Below are 20267 nucleotides of genomic sequence, written 5' to 3' on the forward strand. Positions count from 1 at the left end.
GAATCACATTTGTCACAAAGATCAGAGAGAGCTGTTCTAAAGTGAGCAATATATATGCACATCATGTAGATGATTCTATGGAAATTGTTTAAAATGACTCAAGAGCTGATATCTGCATTGGCAGCCTACAGTATATTGCCATGACAATGGATTCATTTTTGGAAAGTGAGCCATTTTGAGACTCGGGTAATGAAATATAAATACAGGTGATACACCCCCATGAACCACGGTCCAAGAAAATAGGTTTTATTTTGGTATCAATTCAAATGAAAGGGAAGTTTACCAATACTGTGGAAGTGACAGCACCTCTGTGAAATCTTATATCTACTGATAGTTGACATTTACAGGTCAATTCCAGCTGCACACTAGTTTGTGAATTGTGTGAGTTTGGAAATATGAAGAATTGATCAGGGCATGAATAAACCATTGTTTAACTAGTCATCTCTAAAGGGAATGTACACTAGGTTGGATTTTAAATAAAATCTAATATCCTCAAAACAAAAAGGTTTGCAAGCCAAAGCAAAGGGCATCCATGTCCTGAAAACTTCCCTTCCATTGGGAATCAGGAAAAAAAAAATGTACATTAAGATTGCAAATACTTTTACAAACTGTTTTAGCCAATAATATCCCACCACAAGAAGTCTGCATCACTATTTTACAGTGCCAAATCACAGGCAATTTATGTTTTCAGCTCCCATTTACTAATGTGTCAAATCATCATACAGAGAGCAAGAGTACACTTTTTTATGTAGAAAACTTCTTACTTTTCTTCCTTTATACAGAGTATTAAAAAAGGTAAGGCAAGATGCATCAAACAGAAGTACAATGGCTCTGAAATGGCCACTTCAGGTTTGTTCTGGGGTGTATTCAGCGAGGTGAAGCGTTCAAAGCGTTGCAGATAGAAATATAACAACTAGAGCTGACAATGCTCTACAAAAATGTGTTCTTCACAGTAAATTTCTATCTGAGCGTTCTGAGACATTTGCACCCTCCTGAACAAGCCCCTGTGTGATGCTGACAGCGATCAGGAGACAGGACAAACTAAATGGTTCACATTCTGTCTCAGGCATCTTACACAGGTGGGGAGAGTAGTGGAGGGGGGGGGGGTCAACGGTGTCCTGTGCCAACCCTCCCTTGCGAGTCTGCCAGATCGCTGGTCTTTGCTGGCACTTAGGCTGGCAGACTCAGCTTCTTTCCTTTCAGTACTGAAACAGAGAGATATTTCAGTTCAACGAATGAGTTTAGCAAATTTTCTGCTTCTGTAACAACAGATTCTGTTGAGAAAAGTAAACCATAGGCCTATACAGCATATTGGACTTTAGGACCAAAGGCTTCCACACTGAGATAAGAATGAAAGGGAGCTAACGTATAAAAATGCTGAACCATTATAATTCTGTCAATAGTAGGAAGACGGTACTAGGACTATCTGCCAGGTCAAAGTTCACGGTAACTAGTTTATGATAAACTGCCTCATTAAGTAAGCAGGCACGCTCCGCAGTCCCAGCCCTATAATCTGCCATTCATTAAATGACACCAGGAAACTAACTTGGGTCAGAAGACTACAGCTTGACTCACCTTTCGTTACATACAGATAGAAGAAGTCGCAGTAGAGGATTGTCTGAACAACACCAGCCACAATGGCAATCATATCGAAAAAGCCTTCAAAGTAGAAGCGCCAGATCCAGTTGATGAGGTAAAGGGCCCGGTACAGGCCCAGGAAGAACAGGTAATGGGTGGTGATGGTCTCCGCCTCGCCCGTCTTACTTATCATGAAGAGCTGGGGCAGTATGGCCACTGACTCCAGGTAGATGGAGAATGTCCACAAGATCTGGAGGGAAGGATAGGACGGAGACAGTGTGAAGAGTGTGTGTGGTGCTGCGAAGGCTGTGGCACACTGCAGCAACCGTAGACTTCTATGAGTTGGCACTATTCTTGCCTCCAATTGCGAACTCATCTAATGCTGTGTTGTCGACCACCTGCGGCTAGCACCTAGCGTTTTGTCTTGTTGAATCGCTAGGTGCCAGCTCTGAGCCAATCAGAAAATGCCAGTAAATGTCAACAAGGGTGAGAAGAGGGAATTACTGAATACTTACTGTTCCCTGCTGAGAAGTAGTCAGTGTGAACAATCGCTAATCGCAAAGAGGTTGTGTCTGAGCACCAACTGAGCATCTGTAAGTGCCAGCCGTTGAGACGCTAATGATTTGTACACACTGTTGCAGCGATGGGCATTCAGAGTTTATTTGGTGAGCTGACTCATGTGGTTTGTTCACCTTAGAGACAGTCTCATTTGGCCCAAACATCCTCAAAAAGTGTAAAGATCGATTGAGAATCGTATCATTAAGTCATTATATAATTAAGTAATTATGTCAGATAGTGAAATGGACTTTCAAATGAGAGAGCATTTTACCTTTCCTAATTCCTAGATAGTCGGCTTTTTTCCCTCCTTCACGTAACATCCATCGAAAAAGTCAACAAGCATCAACAAAACAAATAAGCAAATCAGGGTGGCAAGTGAGAAGCTCGCTCTCCGTTGGGCTGTGTGTGTGGGGGTTCTTACCTCGAGGGGAGAGAAGTCGTGGTTGACGAGAAATGCCAGCCCTCCCACTGGAACAACCAGGAACTCTACTCTGAAGGTATCGTGGTTACCATCATAAGTGGCCTTGAACTTGGCGTAGATAAGGTACACAGTGGCATACGCACAGCCAATGTAGATGACCTGAAACAAGAACACCAAGACATCACTGGTGAGAATACACACCGTACTGGTCAGATTCCCCATTTGATGTTTCTCTGAGCATGTGTCTGTGTGTTCACATCCAGTTATGTTGGTAACACTAATAAGAAACAGACACAGAAAACAAAATAATTTGCTGCTTGTTCTAGCAGTATCAAGTGTTTTAGGTACACACTTTGTAGCTCCATACACTTACCTGTATAGGGGTTGGAGATTGCACACAAATTAGAACACGGGCTGTACAATAACATGCTACATAGTATGTGAAGCTGTCAGCCTCTGCACTTCATCAAGTGTTTTGGCCACCGTCTGTTCTAAAGTTGAGCACTGTGACAACCTGCCCCCATCCGTCTCGCTAATTAGAGAATGTTAGCAACTGTTTTGTATTTGGATTGAGGGAAGTGCTGTAAATTTAGATGCTGCTATTAATTTGAAAAGATTATAAATATGATGAAATATAAGCAAGTTGATCAGCTGTGACTCCAAATGACCCATTTTCCACTTGATAGAACTCTGACATTGATGATCACAAGATTTTATTACAGTTAAGGGATGACATGGTGTCATACTCAAGTCGTTATTGAAAATGATTCTGGTTAATTGATTTACCTGGTTAAATAAATAACCTGGTTTTAACAAAATCAGCTTGTTGTTTATCCTGAAGAAAAGTAGCTGTGGAAATCAAACGTAAATGCACAACTCCTTTCTATACACACCAAAACTACAATCTGACTTGTGTAGTTTAACTTAACTAGTCATGTTGGCAATAGAAAAGAAAAAGAAAAATGCACAGCAAATGTAAGATACAGAGATAAGATACAAAGATGTTTAGATTCAGTGACCTACGTGTAATGTGCTGTCCTCGCCTTTCATTTAACGATTTTCCCGAAATCACCAAACAATTCCCTCTCAACTGTTATCGTGTAATAGTGGTGCATCTAAGAAAGTTTAAACGTAGCCCCATTCATTTAACTCAACTTCCACAAGTGTTCAGAGATTACCATACCCACTGACACACCAGTACACCTTGGGCATACATGGGTGTGTCCGCCTTATGGTAGATCAATATTGACTCATTTGGAAGATTTCTTACTTGGGTCAGGTTTGTTGCATAGACTATGAGCTGTATGATGATGAGCATGTCACCCTAATGAAGTAGGGAGATCCATGGCATGTGTGCTTCTCTCACCTTCATGGAGGTGTTATAGAGGGAGATAAAGGACGTAAGCAGGTCCAGGTAGCGTGTGGTGAACACCAAGGCAAACAGGATCTGACTCTTCCCAGAGATACCTGTCAGAGAGAAAGACAAAGTACGGGAGACATCAGATGTTACTGTCCTAAACTCACAACAACCTACAAAGAGAGCATCTGAAAAGCCTCAGGAGCTCCCTCTTCTATTTTCCTTCATCTGAAAAGTTAAAGTTAAGAAAAATAATTGGATATAGATGTTAGCCTAGCAACCTTACACTAACCACTAATCTGACCAGACTGCTGTGAGGCTATGAGGCCAACTCCTTGCTTTCCCCAATTCAGTCAGGTCAGATCAGTGGAACATCCCAGGAAGGGAGGTGGGAAGTGAAGTGTTGTTAAATAGTGCCTATTGGTTTAAATCCGAACCAAGCAAGCTAATTGTATCCATTTCACAGGCTAACCCAGTTATGTCCAGTTGACTCATACCTACACAATGTTGTGTTCTATCTTACACTTGTCAATGTCATCCCCATTCAGTGTACTGCTACAGACAACTCTGACATTACATGCATTATGGCTCTAACTTAATCCATCAGCACTACCACCACCTGAATGAAAGGTGACCACTGTGGCGCTTGTGTACAAACAACATAACTGATCCCTGTATGGTTATGGTCAGGGCTACAATCTCAGATATGGTTGGAAAGCACACTCCCGTCCTTTCTAGGGAAGCCAGATAATGACACCTGGCTAAGGTAAGATCTTCCAGGCAGCTGCCCCTCATGAGGCTTGCCTGCAAACACTGGCAAATGGCAACATGTTCCCTCTCTCTCTACATAAACACAAATGTGTAGCCAAAAACCTCACAATGAATTAATAACACTGTTAGACTTAATTATACTACAGACTATATTCATTTTTAAAGATTGCAGTGGTGTGATTTGAAAAAATTAAATGCCCAATACATGAACACAGATTTTTGCCTGAATGGAATTGGTTTTCCAAATCAACAAAAATGTGTGGGCAACTACACACCTACTCAAGTTGTTGATGTGCATCAATGCCCCTGACAGCTGAACTTAATCAAAATCCTAACTTGGGCTGCATGATATATCGTTTCAGCATCGACATTGCGATGTACGCATCCGCAATAGTCACAACGCAGAACGTGCAATTTAGTAAGGTAAACATATACCAGTCTACAATAAAAAAAAAATCAAATGGAAAACCAGCATTATATCTGTCTGATACAACATCATTTACTCAGATAAATGGTTTATTGGATACACAGTTAATTATAAGAATTATTATTTTAAAACACAGTTCGTTGCTGCACTTGGTTGACATGCAGGCTCTGCTTACGCGTGATGAAATGATGAGCGAGGAACAGGCAAAAAAGGCCAAAATTGAGAACTTGGTTGCAAAAAGAAATTAATCGTCAATTATATGGAAATATTTCGGCAACAGACAGGATGATGTTGACCAAAAACGGGTACTTTGTTGAGAGTGTCTTGTAATTGTTGCCACAACATGTGAACATTTAAGGCGGCACCACAAATCTTCATATGAGGAGTGCAAAGCATCTCAATGCCGTCCAAAGGAAAAACACCATACAAGAAAGGTTCCAAACGGCAGAGAAAAATCACAGATTCAATAACATTTCACATCGCCCAAGATATAGTACCAATTAACACGGTTACCAAAGGTGGTTTTAAAAACATGATCCGCTTGCTTGACAAGCGGTATGTAATGCCATCACACAACTATTTTTCTCAAGTTACCATCCCAGAGCTGTACGAGAAATGAAAGACAAGTTGAAACAGAGCTGTGACAAGTGGAATATTATACAGCAACAACAGACTGGTGGTCCAGCTGGACAACAGAGCCCTACATAAGTCTGAACATACACTTTATTAATGAGGACTTGTTCGGTGTTTGCAAATTTTTCCCAGAGGATCATAAAAGTGAGAACATCGCAACAGGGATGAGAGATGCTTTAGCTGATTGGGTCATCTAGTCTGTATAACAACAGACAATGCCGTGAACATGGTGAAGGCTGCCATCCTGAACAAGTGGACAAGATTGCAGTGCTTTGACCACAGACTGCATCTTGCAGTTGGTAAGTTATGCCCAATTGCACATTCTATTTTACTACTCTTGCTATTCTATTACTGTTACATATTATTACCTAGCAACCAGTTCTGAAGTTTCATAAAGTTTAATTGTAGAGGATGGGGCTGGGGAAGAATGAAGGATACAGGCTGTCAGGTTGATATCCAAAGCTCTTTCGGAAAGCATCCTGTTTTTTAATATCGCAATATATATCGCAGACAAAAACAAAATATCGCAATGTCAGTTATTTCCAATATCGTGCAACCCTAATCCTAACCTTCAACCTCAAACCGGTTTACACAACCGACTGTGGGTCAAGCATTGTATTTCCAGAGGGGGTTAAAAATGGACTATTACATTCTTTACAAGTTACACATGAAGTCCTGTTACAGGTTATCTGAACAGCGATTTTTTAAAATAGTAAGGCAATTAGTGATAGCGCTGCCACGTCAGACTCAGAGGTCAGGCCAGGTTAGCAGCATCCGCGACGAGAGGAAATTAATTAGAGGACTTAGCAGTTTACTGTTTTCAGTACTGCAACAAAAATGAGGCGCGACATAACACAAAGTGAAATGGGTTTAGTAGCACTTTCTCCTGCAACCCTTACAGATTCCACAAACTGATGTCGGCAGATATGTTACCCTGACATCGCAGTTAACTGGCCACCAATAAATGAATGAGTTCTCAACACAGGTCCGCCAACTAGCTAGATAGTTAGCAAGCTAACTAGCTACTAGGAAGTCACATTCCATACAAACAACAATCAAACGTGTAATGTAATGGGAATTTATTATCATTGTCAATTTTTACTAGGCCGAGCTAACAATAACGCTAACAAGAGACGAGTTACAGTTGTCGCTATCTACCTAGCTATTAGCAGCTAACTTGTCAACAGTGACAATAATCAACTGCAAAAAACATTGCTAGCTAGCAAACGGTGTATATTAATTACACTTGAATAGAAAAAGCAATCGTTGATGTACAAAACTTGCTAATGGACGATATAGGAATCTTACTCACCGGCACAAGACCTGGTTTTCCATATTTTTAGCAGTAGGATGATGATGGCTGCTAAATGGGAGAGATCACCCGTGAGTCTGAAAATGTTCATGATTCTGATGGTGCTGCAGGAGCAAACTAACCTATAAGGGGTCAAATCAAATAATGACTTATTGTCTCCGTTACTGTCTGGTTTAAAACCTTACAAGAGTGTATGCCAGGCACCTAAATCGACGTTTTCCTCGTTCTGGAAGGAAAAATGGCGAGTAATGCGCGACGTGGCCCGGAGACGTGGCCAACGATAGCGGCGCCCAATGCAAGCCGGGAAAAGTTGACGTTCGTGTAAAGTGCCGAGGGGGACACGCCCGTTGGGGGGCAAGTCAGCGGCTATACAGATTGATGTTCTATTTTTTTCAACTGTAAAACCTAAGCTACTTGCATTGTCGTGAACAAATATTTTTGTATGAAAGTAATATAGACACACAATAATCATTCGATTTCACGTAATACATGACACACATCAAATATACTTAAACACAATTCTGATACTACCGCACTTACAGGTTCCTTAAACTTCTGCCCTTTCTAAAAAAGAAATATACATATATATACTGAAAATGTCAGTCAATAATGCAATGACAGTGACAGATAAAACATTTATTTGTTGAGGTGACATTATTCAAGTAAAACATAAAGAGTGGCACATTAGTAAAATAAACTTGTCTTACTGCCTATAAAACTGTAGTTTGGGTGTAATGACTAACCAGGCCTCACATTGTTATAATAAATTCTGTTTTTCACTGTATAAGAAAGATACTGTTCAGTTCAGAAGACAACACTGATTAACATCAGACTTATGAAAACACCTTAAGACCAATATGCACTCCATCAGTGCTTGACTGGATCAACTGAGATCAAACTACTCAAAGCTGTACAATGAACAGAAATGTAAAATCATACTGTTTTATGTTAGTCCCATGTTTCATGAGCTGAAATGACAGAGGTTCCACATGCACATTTCTCTAAAAAGTTGTTTGCATAAAATCTCTTCATTCATTGCCAAGATAATCCACCCACCAGGCAAGTTTGAGCTGATTAAACTGTATTATTATTATTATTTCACAGGTGCATCTTGTGTTGGGGACAATAAAAGGCCACTTTAAAAACATGCAGTTTTGCCACACAACACAATGCCAAGTCAAGTTTTGAGGGAATGTGCAATTGACATACTGACAGCAGAGAAATCCACCAGAGCTGTTGCCAGATTATTTAATTTAAATTTCTCTAACATACCTCCAATATTGATTTAGAGATTTGGCAGTATGTCGAACCGGCCTCACAACAGAGGACAATATGTAATCACACCAGCCCAGAGCCTTTAGATCTGGCTTCTTCAGTTACGGGATTATCTGAGACCAGCCATCCAAACCAGCTGATGAAACTACAGATTCGCAAAACAGAAGAATTTTCACACAAACTGTCAAAATCTGTCTCAGGAACTGTCATGCGTCTGTTCGTCGTCGTTTTCATCAACGTCTTGACCTGACTTTAGTCGGGCATCCTATATTACGTCAGTAGGCAAAAGCTAACTTTCAATGGTCACCGATACACTTGAGATATGTGCTATGTCACAGATAAATCCAGGTTTCAATTGTACTAGACAGTAACTCTAAACATTTTGAAATTGTATCACGTAGTACTATCAGTGTAGTTTCACAATGCATTATTGTTGAAATTGTTTATCATCCCAGAATAAGACTATATTTATAACACCATAATACTTTAACAAAAATCTGACAATTTCCACAATATGTTGACATAGAAGATCTATCCTTTGTTTATAGATTTCTCTGTTTTACATCCATTGGAGAATGTCCATTTTGTGTTTTTTTTAAGAATTCAGAGAGTTAAAATGGCATGACACATGACAGGTTGATAAACAGTAAAGCTACCTGAGTTTCAAACCAGGATTCACTAACAGACTTTAAAGAGTGACAAATTCTCTCAAAAGGTCCTCTAAGAAAATATCTGGCTTTACCTCCAACAATTCAGTACAAATCCAGCAGTTAAATTATGCCCTCAACTGTATAAAGTTACATAGGAAAGGTCATAGGGAGCATCTCAACAGTTCAAACTTTCTTTTACTCTACTCGGTGAACACTTATCTGAAAACACAGGATGGGCGAAATCAACATGGCAAAAGTAACTGACTTCAAACCTCCACAGGTTTCAAGACAAAAACAGCATCATCTAGTACATAATAATCTTTGTACATGTCTCCCTCACACAGGTATGGCAGCCGAGTCACTGCTTCCACCTTAAACCCCACCTCCTGGAACACTTCATTGGACAGGTGGGTGACTTGCTCTTCCCACTTCTTTCCCTTCACTTTGATGTGCTCTCTTGGGCGCTGCCACTTTCCACCTACAGCCCAAAGAAACAAATAAAAATTCAGGAGATTGCATACAGTTGAAACAACAATAAAATACTTCTACCTGTCCCAATGCCTACATTTAAAAAAAGATTACAATACAGGCCTCAAATTATTTTTTTAGAGTGGAGGATTTTTTTGTGTTTATTTTAGATTTACTTATGAAAGCTATCGGCCATGTCTGATTTGCAACTAATGCAAAGTTGGGTTGACTGCGTCTAGCTAGCTAAAGACACAGAATCTCTGCCAAAAGACACCAGATCTCAAAGACATGTCCTCATTTGAAATAAATCATTATATTTCCACCCAGACAGGGCCACTCTGAACTGCTGACCAGTCCCAGTTCATAATGCAATAGCTGACTAGTCCCCTCCCTGTGGAGACATTGCACATATAATCAGGGGTATCTAAAATGTTAAACTGCTGGCAAGTGGAAGTACATGAGCTCAACTCCCAACAGGTCTCCTTTCTACCATAGGTGCAGGAGCTCAACTCCCAACAGGTCTCCTTTCTACCATAGGTGCAGGAGCTCAACTCCCAACAGGTCTCCTTTCTACCATGGGTGCAGGAGCTCAACTCCCAACAGGTCTCCTTTCTACCCTAGGTGCAGGAGCTCAGCTCCTCGTGGCTCCTGCGTATAAACAAATACTTGGGTGCCACGTCACACATCACATTCACAGACAGTTTGCTATTAAATGTGATTAGCAGATACTTAAAATATATATTCAATTGTTGTACAATCGGTCAGGTGTTAAAAACATTCTTTACAAGAAAGTGACCAAAGTGAGATCCTGAGATGTCTCACTCTGGGGCATCACTTAGACAGGGAAATAAACAGATGAGGTTCGTTCTGCAATTGCTACCTTATGGAATTATTTTGACTGACATTTCCACAAACATTCGTAGATTGAATTTTATTCCCGTAGGTTGGCCCTACAGGGATATCCACATTTAAACTAAATGTACCACACAGTCCTGTGCACCTGCACTCCAAATGGATCATTATTTAGGTGCTGCCGCCTATGGGCAGGACTGACATACCGCTAAAGGGTAACAACAGTCAAGTGATCGTCTATCTGACATATATCTTTGGTTTAAGACAATAAGACTGAGAACTGCTTCCACCTCATCACACACAGCAGTGCATGCCTCTCCTGACACAACCTCCTGCACATCTGAACCTCATTTTGATTGGGACTGGTGATGCGTGAGATCACTTCATGAACGGTTGTTTTTGGACAAGCTTGGCTACTTTAATTGGATGATTAGGTCACTGGAAAGGACCATTTTCCCCATGACATACAGTTTTATATTATTGCCTCCAAAAATTCAGTTTGACACGACTGGCTTTTTTTCTAAAATGATCCTATTTCACCCTTGTTTTAAATGTAGCCCCTAGAACAGATGTTTCTGACTAACGTTAACACCACATAGGCTGTTGTCAAGAAGAGAAGTCAGTTTGTACATTCATTTTTCTCTTCAAAAGCTGGTTCACTCACATTCACAGATCTTATGGACATCAATATATGACTTCTCAGAAAATGTCGAAACGTAGCCCTAAATCTTTATCCTGTAACACTAATCTCTGCTCCATCTAACCTATCTCCACCCAGGGTTGAAAGGGCAGAACAGCGGCCAGAAGGAGTCTTCCTGTGCCAGGCACCAGGGAGCGTTGGATGCCCCGGAGGAGATCTAGGGGATCCTCACAGCGGTCCAGCAGGTTCAGACAGCTGATCAGGTCATACTGGAACCCAGAATGCTGCCACTCATCAATACCTAAAAGCCTGAGAGAAAGAAGACACACGGAGATTAAAGGGTTTCACACAGTTTAATTTCCTCACCTCCTGCCTCCTCCCTGTCCACGTTTTGAAAAAGTTCAAAGGAGTCACTAACTTGTACTTCTTCTTCTGGAGGTGCCACTTCATGGGTGAAGAAACCTCAGTTGCATAGACCTCTTTAAAGTGGGCTCCCATAACCTCAGTCACACCCCCGTCACCAGCCCCTAGGTCAAGCAGTCTCTCTCCACGCCACTCAGGCGTGATGCGGAGCAGCTGCTGGAACTGATCAATAGAAAAGACAAACATAGAGCCACGACCTAGTAACCTGGAAAAGAGGGATGGAGCAGAAACAGATGTGGCTAAATATATAGAAACACTTCGTTTTCAACACTTGTTTGTAAACTTAAAATATGTATCAAAACAACACCATTATTGACGGCCAGGAGCTTGTAGTCGGTTGCAAAGATTTGGCTAAGGTAACTGCAGAAAAACACAATCTAGCCATTAATGAGTTTGTCCTACCTTTATACCATGACTTTGGCCCTCTTTAAGCAATCAACTGCTCTAAATCTTCAATGTTTAAGAGGTGCACTCCACATTATTTTATTTTTTCCAGATATGATTCAGATCTCGACTCTTTGCTGACAGAGCAGAATCTTGTCTCAAACACCCACACCCTACATTTAATACTGGCTTAAACACTGGAAGAACTATAACTAATTTTCTGACTCCCCGGACATTTCAGGCAATACTAGGGCACTTAATCCTCATTAATATGATTAACAATTTTTATATCTCGCATAAACAGCTGCAAGTGGCAATAAATCAATGTGTAGGGCAAATAGTGGCACATCGTTAAGCAGCCTATTTCCCAGATCTACATGGTCAGCCATCAGGCCATACCACACCACAACCACCAAACCTACTTCCAGAATAGTAAAGAACAGTGCATACTATTTTAGATAAACATAACATTTACTATAAACATGCAACATAGCAAAGGTTTAAACAATCTGAACTCAACCCTGGCCAAAATTGAAAGGAAAATGGTGTGGAAAAGCCAGAGTAACAGCATTAGAGGTGCCTTTACCTACCCGTTGATGGAGGTTCGTGACACCAGAGGGCTAAGGACAGTGGAGATGAAAGAGTGGTAAAGCTGGGTGAACATCCAACCAGACTTCTCTATGCTGCGTCTCAGAAAAGCCTGGGTGTCCTGGTCCAGGTGGCTCTGCACAAACAAGGGCCTCACAGTCTCCCCCAAAAGATCTGGAGAGCACCTGTACCACTAGGGAGGGTTCAAGGGAAAATCAGACAAAAAAGATGAGTTACACTACATACAGTAACAACTCTATCTGGGTCTGTGTGAATCGTGAACTATGACATAAAATCACATCTAAAGGCACTTGGAATATTAAGAGTGAGAAAGTATTGACTATTCCACAAGGTAACCAAGGGAAGGCTGAACACACTTGCCTTCAAATACACCCTGGCAAAATAATTTCAGATATTGGTGTGATATCTTCTGAAAGCGAACAGCAGAGCCGTTTATTGAAAGACACTCAGTAACTAACAACTACCTACCTCTTGGGTTTCGACTTCTTCGCTGTCGTTCATGTTCAAGAAAAGTGAACGGGCAAATGGACTTCGTACGTATTTCCCCGTCCACATCTTTCTAGCAGCGAGAAGAAAGGCGATGTAGCCCAATACCCACGCTACAAAAACCAATGTCCTCAGCTGTAGATGACACATAACGTTACGGACAAAAACGCTGCAGATTTGGCAGCTATGGAAACGTGCCTGTGACAGACTTGTTGTAGACGGACTGCCAACTAACGTTAGATAGCCATCATAGGTGTTAGAAGGATGTCATATCAGGTAGCTAACAAGAGTAGAGTATCCAATTGTGAAGGAACACGCAGTGTATTTAGGTCCAAACATTACAAACACACAAACCTGAAGGCGTGGTGTAGTTTTGGAATCCACATGTTATTTATTTGGACATCACAATCCGTTGTGCAAATACTTTCATCTTAATTCGTATTGTCTTGTGACTGTCATCCGGAGACTGCAAGCTGTCAGGCAAACAATTTGTATAATCTCGGTCTCAACACCGATATCCTAAGAGTAAATCCGATTCACTTGCTCTGTAAATTCACAAATTCGGATGTGACCGACATTATACGTTATTGAAGTGAACCCCGGATTGATTCTAACTAATTACTGCAAGAAATTCCTGCAATGCTACGATCCTAATCATAGTTTCTTGAGCCAAACTGCTACTTCCGCAATCTTCTACAGGTCGACCCATAGATAATGGAATCCATTGTGCTATTGGACATGGCTAGGAGGTATACACCTCGTGATAGTGTCATCACAATACCGCGACAGTTTGAAGCCTGTCTTGTTCTTTTATTATATTTTTGTTGGCAGATCGCATACAACTGAAGGTGCATATACCGCCACCTACTGCACTGGAGTACCATCATAATACCTTTGTAATAAGGCCTGTATTCCTAAAAGAGAACAACGACTTTATAACTGCCTCCTTCCCTTTCCCACCCCTCTTAGCCTCCACACCCTTGTCATACATTCGCTTTTGAAGCATGTCTATACAAACGCGTAGACTTTAACTTTGTAGCTTAATTGGAAAATAATAATACAAAATGGTCCAGTTTCGTATAAACAGATAAAGCCTAGTCTAGAACTAAAAAACGATCTCAGTGGAGTTTTCTATTGAACCTGATTGTTTAGTCCTAGACTAGGCTTAATTTGTATTATTTTGCATTATTTCCCAATTAAGCTACAACGTTAAAGTCTACATAATTTTCCTCTGCCCAATAACGACTAATTCATTGTAATACATTCGTTCTTCAGGTTTAAATACTGTTAAGACCCGTGTTTGACACTGTCATAGTGACAGTTAAAAAGTAAACGTTGGTCGTCAAATAGTTTTTATGTACTGGGTCTGCAAGAAAAAAAAAGTTTTTGGTGACTGCAGGGTGACCGGCCGTGACAGGCGAAGTTGCAAGTTACTGGATCGAATGTGTTACATCTAAATAAGTCCCCTACAGTCTTGTTCGACAGCGCACACATACGGTGTACACATCAGTTAAAACGTTTAGCAGTTTCGATCAGCGTATTATTTCTGGTGTGACTGCGGTGGAGAGACATGCAGAAGCAAATGTCTGCAGGGAAAGGTAACATATATATGTCTATATGACATTAAAGCTAGATAGGACACAGATATGGCTAACTTTCTAGCTAGCTAGCTAACTACTGTACTGTTTAGTGCGGGAACGGGACTCGTTCCAGAACGTCTAACTCGTATTTTCTGCGGGTCTGTCTTGTTTAGCTGCAGATTTGCAGCATTTATGTTCTATGATTTGAGGCCGGTTATGAGTGAATAGAGCAGTTCAAGTAATACAGTTAGTTGAAGTGTTAGCTTGTTACACAAGCTAATTTATTGCCGTTTTACTGCTTCTCTAGGCCCAGAAGCAATAATACACTGTACTACTGTACTAGCCTACTTATTATTTTAAGTTAATCAAAAGGTAACAACGGAAAGGTTGTTTCTATGTAGACGTATAGAGAATTGGCAAAATAGTTCCAGAAGGTGTGGTTTGATATGCTGTGCAACCATATGTACTTTTTAATAATTTGTCAAATTCTGTGTTTCAGTTCCACTTCTTCCTTTCCCGTCTCTACGCCTCATGGTCCCCCCACTACGACTGGTCTCCGCGGCCATCTGGCAAACAGTCCAGCATAGACATGTGATGGATTATGGGATGCTGGAGGAATTTGTTACTATGGTCACAGAGATGGTTCCAGAGCTTTTGAGCCTCAGACAGAGGGCCCAACTCATTCTGGGTCTTCGAGCACGGGTGAGACTTGTCATTATGATGGGAAAGATATTTAGTCTTGTTGGTTGTCTCAAATAAGTCTCCTGACTGGATTAATCTTTTTTTCAGCTGGTCCTGGAGTTGTGTCACTCTAAACCAGTAACAGACCTCAAGACCATTCAGCCACACCTAGACAGGATACAGACCCTCACACCTCTCTGGGGAACACAGGTGAGCTACTAAGGGCACTGACTCAGCCTATGCCAGTCAGTCGGCCCTCTAGACTTGTCATTTAAGAACTGTGTTCTTAGTCAATGATGTCACTGATGGAACATGTCTAGCTAGGGGGTAAAACCCGGTGTAAATGAACGACCTATCAGATCAATCAGTTCTGGACATAATTAAATGCAAATCAACCAATCTGCACATTATGCCAGAGCTCAGTGTATAACCCGTTGCCACACACAGCATGTGTATGTGATCAAAATAAGGTTTGGATATTTATTTATTTTTTACTTTTAACACAGTTGAAAGTCATACTGTATGTGCACACAAGGAAGTTGATCGTGTTTCATACTGCAGCATAGAGAGAAATATTCTAGTTTAAATAGTACCACAACTGAGAACAACCTTTAGTTGTTTAAATTAAACTGGTTCTATTTGAGACCTTTAACTTGCAGCAAGTCCCAAATTTCCTTTCTACTCATTGTTTTGCGCAAGCATTCTGACCCATGTGGGTCAATTGAAAGATCAGTGATTTTTTAATAATATTTACTAAAAACCGATTTCGTTTATTCTCAGAGTAGAGAAACACAATGTATGACTCTGAGTCAACATTCTGCAAAGATCCAGTACAAAAAAGGACTATATGCATTTTATGTAAAAAAACCAATACAACAACGATACCCCAGTGTTAACATCCATGTAAAATTTGCTATCCCCAGCAAGCCCTCAATGTCTGATGGTTTCATGCATGACTGGTTTAGTCGCAGTCTAAATGCAAGCCCCAGGGACAATTCTAATTTGATTATTAAAAAGGTCAACTTTCTTACAGACTGACGAGGGCGATTTATCAGAATCCAACTTTCTGAGGCTGATCCAAACCCTTCTGAACGACCCATATGAGATGGATCATTTCTTCAAGGTTAGTGTGGCTTTGTCATGGCTATGGGTAGTAAAATATGGACAGTAAATTCAAATTTGAAGCCAACATGGATGCCATTTGTGCTAAGTGAAATCAGCTCCTCCTTTTCCTAAGGGAACTCCACAGCTTTAGCGTGGATAAGATGCTGATGACTAGCTTTTATCACTCATTTATTGAATCAGTTTTTACCTTTGATTTGATCTGCTGTTTTGGTAACCTCAATGTAAAACGTGAGAACCGACTAAACGTTGTGAAACAGCTATAAGATTCTTGGTATTACATTAACGAGCCTAACCAACCTGTATCAAACACATCCTACACATGGCACGGTCCATTCTGAAAGGCTCCAAACCCCCCTTATTTGATGAATTTCATATTCTTTGCTAAGCACGCAGATACCGGATGCCTCAGTATAAAACCAATAGGTTTAAATGTTCATTTATTTTTTTCTGCAATGCATTTTCTTAATAAGCCATAGGGATGTTTAGCTACCTTTTTTGTCTATTGTGGCTGGATTTTGTGGTTTGGTACTAAGCCTTGTGTAATTATTATCATGTATTCTATTTTTACTGCTTGTTGCAAAACAAATGAACAGTGCTGACCAGTGTTGACATTCTTATAAGGCCAGCTTAATGCTGAATGTTTGTAAATGACTTTCTTATTATTTCAGGATGTTTTTCCTGTGGAATTTGGTTCCAAGTATGATGATGCGATAGAAAAACTAATGTATCAGTTTCTTTCAAGACTTGAACAGTTACTTCCTGTATCAAGTTTTCAACAGGTACTGAAATTAAAATAATTCTTTCACTAAAGAGTATTCACAAAGGTTAAAATTATCTTTCGAATCACCCATAAATCCTATTTATTTTCCTTCTGTATCAGGCTGCCTCTCTACTCAGTGATGTCCCCTCTGTTCTGGAGGAATGTCTTGAATCAGTGTCTCACCCTCAGCAGCTGAAAACCCTGCTTCAGTACCACAGAGACCTCAACCTGCTGGACAGTCATGGTAGCCAACTTTACAGGGCCATAGTAGATTTTTGCCCAATTTCACTACAGGACATTTTCCTGTAGTCCCAATTAAAGAATTATCTTTAACTTATCCTATGTATTCTCTTCCCATTTTTAGATGCTCCATATTCCGATGGGGACCGCATTCTCTCAGCACTCTGTCTTCCCCCAGTAGAAAGGGTGGTGGTAGCAGCAGAACAGACAGAAGAACAGGGATCATCCATGAATGTTTACATGGATACATTCTCCAAAGAGCTGGAGGTGGAATCTGCAACACAGACAGAGTACACAGAGGAGCAATCTGGGTCAAGTGTCATTGTGATAGAAAGAACAGAGAAGATGGAATGTGAGATTAACAATAAACAGTCTGTGGAGTTTGCTGACCCTGATGGACATGAGGACATGGAGGCTAGTACTGGTAATGTTGAAGCAAGTTATGTGGGGATTGAAACCATAAAAGACGAGACAGAATGTGTTTTTTCAGAGGTAGACCCCAGGTATAAAACAGTGATGGTTATAGGGGAAGATGGAGTAGCACAGCCTTTTGATGTTTTGACCATTGAAAAGCCAAATATAAAGACCCAAAAAGCCAGTGGACGTCACCGAGATCAAATGAAAAGCATAGATGTGTCTGATATGATCATATCTTCCATGCTTCACAAGCCTTCTACAGATGTAAAAGAGATTGATGGCGCTAACCTTACGTTGCCCTCTAGACCACTTAGACAAAACAGGGGGCGTAAGATGAAGATGTTGCTGGCTCAAGAACGGAGACAAACCAAAACAGAATTTTCAGAAGAAAAGACATTGAACAAATGTCCAATTTGTGGAAAGACTTTCAGTCGAGGTGCAGACATGAAACGGCACCAGAAAATTCACACAGGGGAACGCCCATTTCAGTGTGTCCAGTGTAGGAAATGCTTTCAGTACCATTTCGATTTGACAAGACACCAGCAAAATGTTTGTAAGGTGCTTTTGTCTGATCCTAAAGGTGCAACATCCAAGCAGCTTGAATGCAAAGATGAGAGAGTTCTGAATGAGGCTGAGGACCCAAAAAGCTTGGAGAAAAGGCTAGGCAAATCTCCAGTTAGTGATGAGGACTCTAAAATACTCAACAAAACAGTCCAGAAACCTGAGGTAGGAAACACAGAACCGTCCAGTGGAACCCTACAGGAAGTAACACCTGAGCACAGTGACTCATCCTGCAATACACATCAGGACTCGTCTAATGACCCACCTGCCACCAAGACCAGCCAGACCAAAACACACAAAGAATCCAAAGTGTGCTTCATTTGCAAAAAATGTTTGCCAAAATCTTACAGCATGAAAGTTCACATGAGATCTCACTCGGATATTCGCCCACACACGTGTCCTCATTGTGGGCAGATGTTCAAGAACCTCTATGATATGAGGAAGCACATTGTAAAGACTGTATGCAAGGTGCTGCGAGCCGACCCTGAAAAAGCCCAGGAACATGCAGTAGTCCTCAGCCCTTTCCACTGCACTGAGTGCAGTAGGGTTTTCACGGACCCAGAAAAACTGGACAGGCATAAGCTTGTCCACAAGCCTTTGAAATGCAGCATGTGTGAAAGCAGGTTAAATGGGGTCAAGCTCCTCAAGAAACACTACATGGATATCCATGAATTCAATGGGCCCTTCGTCTGCACCTTCTGTGAGAAAAGCTACACAGATTTAGCAGCTCTCATCAGACACGAGAGGATTCACACCGGGGATCTTCCATACCAGTGCTCCTACTGTCCACGGAAGTTCAACATATCAGCGGTTCTCGTCGAACACGAGAGAATACACACAGGAGAGAAAAGGTGCCTTTGCTGGGAGTGTGGAAAGGGGTTTATTAGCAATGCAAAACTGAAAATGCACATGCTAAGTGTTCACAGCAAACCAGATGATAAGCGCTTCTTCTGCTCCCAGTGTGACAAATCTTACGCATTACAAAGAACATTACAGTGCCATGTGGCGAGACATCACTCTGGAGTGCGTTTCCCGTGCACATACTGCGGTAAGCTGTTCCTGAGCATGTCCTCGTTGACCAGGCATGATCTGATTCACACGCAGGAGAGGCCTTTTAAATGCACACAGTCAGAGTGTGGCAAGAGTTTCAAATCCAAATCTGAAGTGAAGGTACACATGAGATACCACACTGGAGAGCGGCCATTTAAGTGCAAGGACTGTGGGAAGGGTTTTACTCAAAACTGTTATCTCACTCAGCACATGCGGACTCACACTGGGGAGAAACCGTACCCTTGTTCTGTCTGTGGGAGAAAGTTTGATGACTCTAGGAAACGGAAAAGACACATGATGATTCACACTGGAGAGAAGCCCCATAAATGTTTGAAATGTGAAAAGGCTTTTAGTCGGGCACACCTTTTGAAAGCACATGACAGAAAAGAACACTGTGTTTAAAGGGAAAAACATTTGCTTGTAATTGCCATTGCAATTAAAAAAAAATTAATGAAAGTTCTAAGCTTTTACTGGATCTTAAATAATCAAATGTTGTTTGCTGTCTAAAAATGAATCATCTCAAAACAAATAGCATTATAGCAAATAGCATTATTGGAAATACATGCAAGTTATAAACACTGTGATGCAACAATTCTGATGATAATTCTGGTTGGTTTTTTTTAAATAAAGATTTATAAAAATATATAATGTGAAAAAGTATTACACATCTAGGAAGATTAAGCGAACTACTCCAGAGACTGGCAATTGTTGGTGACTACCAGGTCTACAAAACACCATTCATCATAAATAGCAGCTCATTATTGTTTGTGTATTGGTGATAAGTTACCCATGATACATGGCTTTGATCCTCTTACACTGCCACTCACTATTTGAATTTCAAACTTAAATGTTCATTTCCCATAAAAAGTAAATTTTTTGATATGGCAGTCATTTTTTGAGAATCAGCAAGAGGCTTGAAGATCATACCATAGAGATGAAAATGCTTATCTGTGCCTTGCCTTAATAACACCCAAGTTCCACTGTTAACGCATTTTATTGCACCAGTGGA

The 20267-nt window shown here is 40.8% G+C and overlaps 3 protein-coding genes across 4 annotated transcripts; 1 reads left to right on the plus strand and 2 right to left on the minus strand.

The window, feature by feature from the left end:
* Window positions 1-225: 225 nt before the first annotated feature.
* kdelr2b (KDEL endoplasmic reticulum protein retention receptor 2b) lies at window positions 226-7360 on the minus strand. Its single transcript, XM_010895479.4, has 5 exons — window positions 7058-7360; window positions 3924-4024; window positions 2558-2716; window positions 1576-1828; window positions 226-1205 (listed from the first exon to the last, which is right to left on the minus strand). The coding sequence occupies exons 1-5, from the start codon at window positions 7146-7148 to the stop codon at window positions 1171-1173; spliced, it is 639 nt and encodes a 212-aa protein (XP_010893781.1). The 5' UTR covers window positions 7149-7360; the 3' UTR covers window positions 226-1170.
* A 318-nt stretch (window positions 7361-7678) lies between these two features.
* mettl9 (methyltransferase like 9) lies at window positions 7679-13574 on the minus strand. 2 transcript variants are annotated; one of them, XM_010895481.4, is made up of 6 exons: window positions 13199-13573; window positions 12827-12979; window positions 12340-12530; window positions 11361-11570; window positions 11067-11251; window positions 7679-9460 (listed from the first exon to the last, which is right to left on the minus strand). In XM_010895481.4, the coding sequence occupies exons 2-6, from the start codon at window positions 12911-12913 to the stop codon at window positions 9249-9251; spliced, it is 885 nt and encodes a 294-aa protein (XP_010893783.1). In that variant the 5' UTR covers window positions 12914-12979; window positions 13199-13573; the 3' UTR covers window positions 7679-9248. The 2 variants fall into 2 exon arrangements, with proteins under 2 accessions (XP_010893783.1, XP_010893782.1); XM_010895480.3 differs by having other exon boundaries at window positions 12827-13574.
* Window positions 13575-14250: 676 nt separating this feature from the next.
* On the plus strand, window positions 14251-20015 carry LOC105025064 (zinc finger protein 420-like). Its single transcript, XM_010895482.4, has 7 exons — window positions 14251-14442; window positions 14924-15126; window positions 15214-15315; window positions 16139-16228; window positions 16899-17009; window positions 17111-17234; window positions 17355-20015. Exons 1-7 carry the CDS (start codon window positions 14415-14417, stop codon window positions 19658-19660), a joined length of 2964 nt encoding a protein of 987 aa, XP_010893784.1. The 5' UTR covers window positions 14251-14414; the 3' UTR covers window positions 19661-20015.
* The last annotated feature ends 252 nt before the right edge of the window (window positions 20016-20267 follow it).

The sequence above is a fragment of the Esox lucius genome, chromosome 5 (genome assembly GCF_011004845.1).
Source record: "Esox lucius isolate fEsoLuc1 chromosome 5, fEsoLuc1.pri, whole genome shotgun sequence".
NCBI classification, from domain to species: Eukaryota; Metazoa; Chordata; class Actinopteri; order Esociformes; family Esocidae; genus Esox; species Esox lucius.

What these genes read in the sequence shown, in the direction of transcription:
- mettl9 (XM_010895480.3), bottom strand. Translation starts at nt 12,994, where the DNA reads ATGTGTCATCTACAGCTGAGGACATTGGTTTTTGTAGCGTGGGTATTG. An exon ending in AAGAAGTCGAAACCCAAGAG is followed by an intron (nt 12,531 to 12,826) that starts GTAGGTAGTTGT and finishes AACCCTCCCTAG; the next exon opens with TGGTACAGGTGCTCTCCAGA. An exon ending in TCAACCCTGGGTGGAGATAG is followed by an intron (nt 9,461 to 11,066) that starts GTTAGATGGAGC and finishes TTTGGGCTGTAG; the next exon opens with GTGGAAAGTGGCAGCGCCCA.
- kdelr2b (XM_010895479.4), bottom strand. Translation starts at nt 7,148, where the DNA reads ATGAACATTTTCAGACTCACGGGTGATCTCTCCCATTTAGCAGCCATC. An exon ending in TCTATAACACCTCCATGAAG is followed by an intron (nt 2,717 to 3,923) that starts GTGAGAGAAGCA and finishes TTCTTGTTTCAG; the next exon opens with GTCATCTACATTGGCTGTGC. An exon ending in CTATCTGTATGTAACGAAAG is followed by an intron (nt 1,206 to 1,575) that starts GTGAGTCAAGCT and finishes TCTCTGTTTCAG; the next exon opens with TACTGAAAGGAAAGAAGCTG.
- LOC105025064 (XM_010895482.4), top strand. Translation starts at nt 14,415, where the DNA reads ATGCAGAAGCAAATGTCTGCAGGGAAAG. An exon ending in CTGTATCAAGTTTTCAACAG is followed by an intron (nt 17,010 to 17,110) that starts GTACTGAAATTA and finishes CTTCTGTATCAG; the next exon opens with GCTGCCTCTCTACTCAGTGA. An exon ending in CAACCTGCTGGACAGTCATG is followed by an intron (nt 17,235 to 17,354) that starts GTAGCCAACTTT and finishes TCCCATTTTTAG; the next exon opens with ATGCTCCATATTCCGATGGG.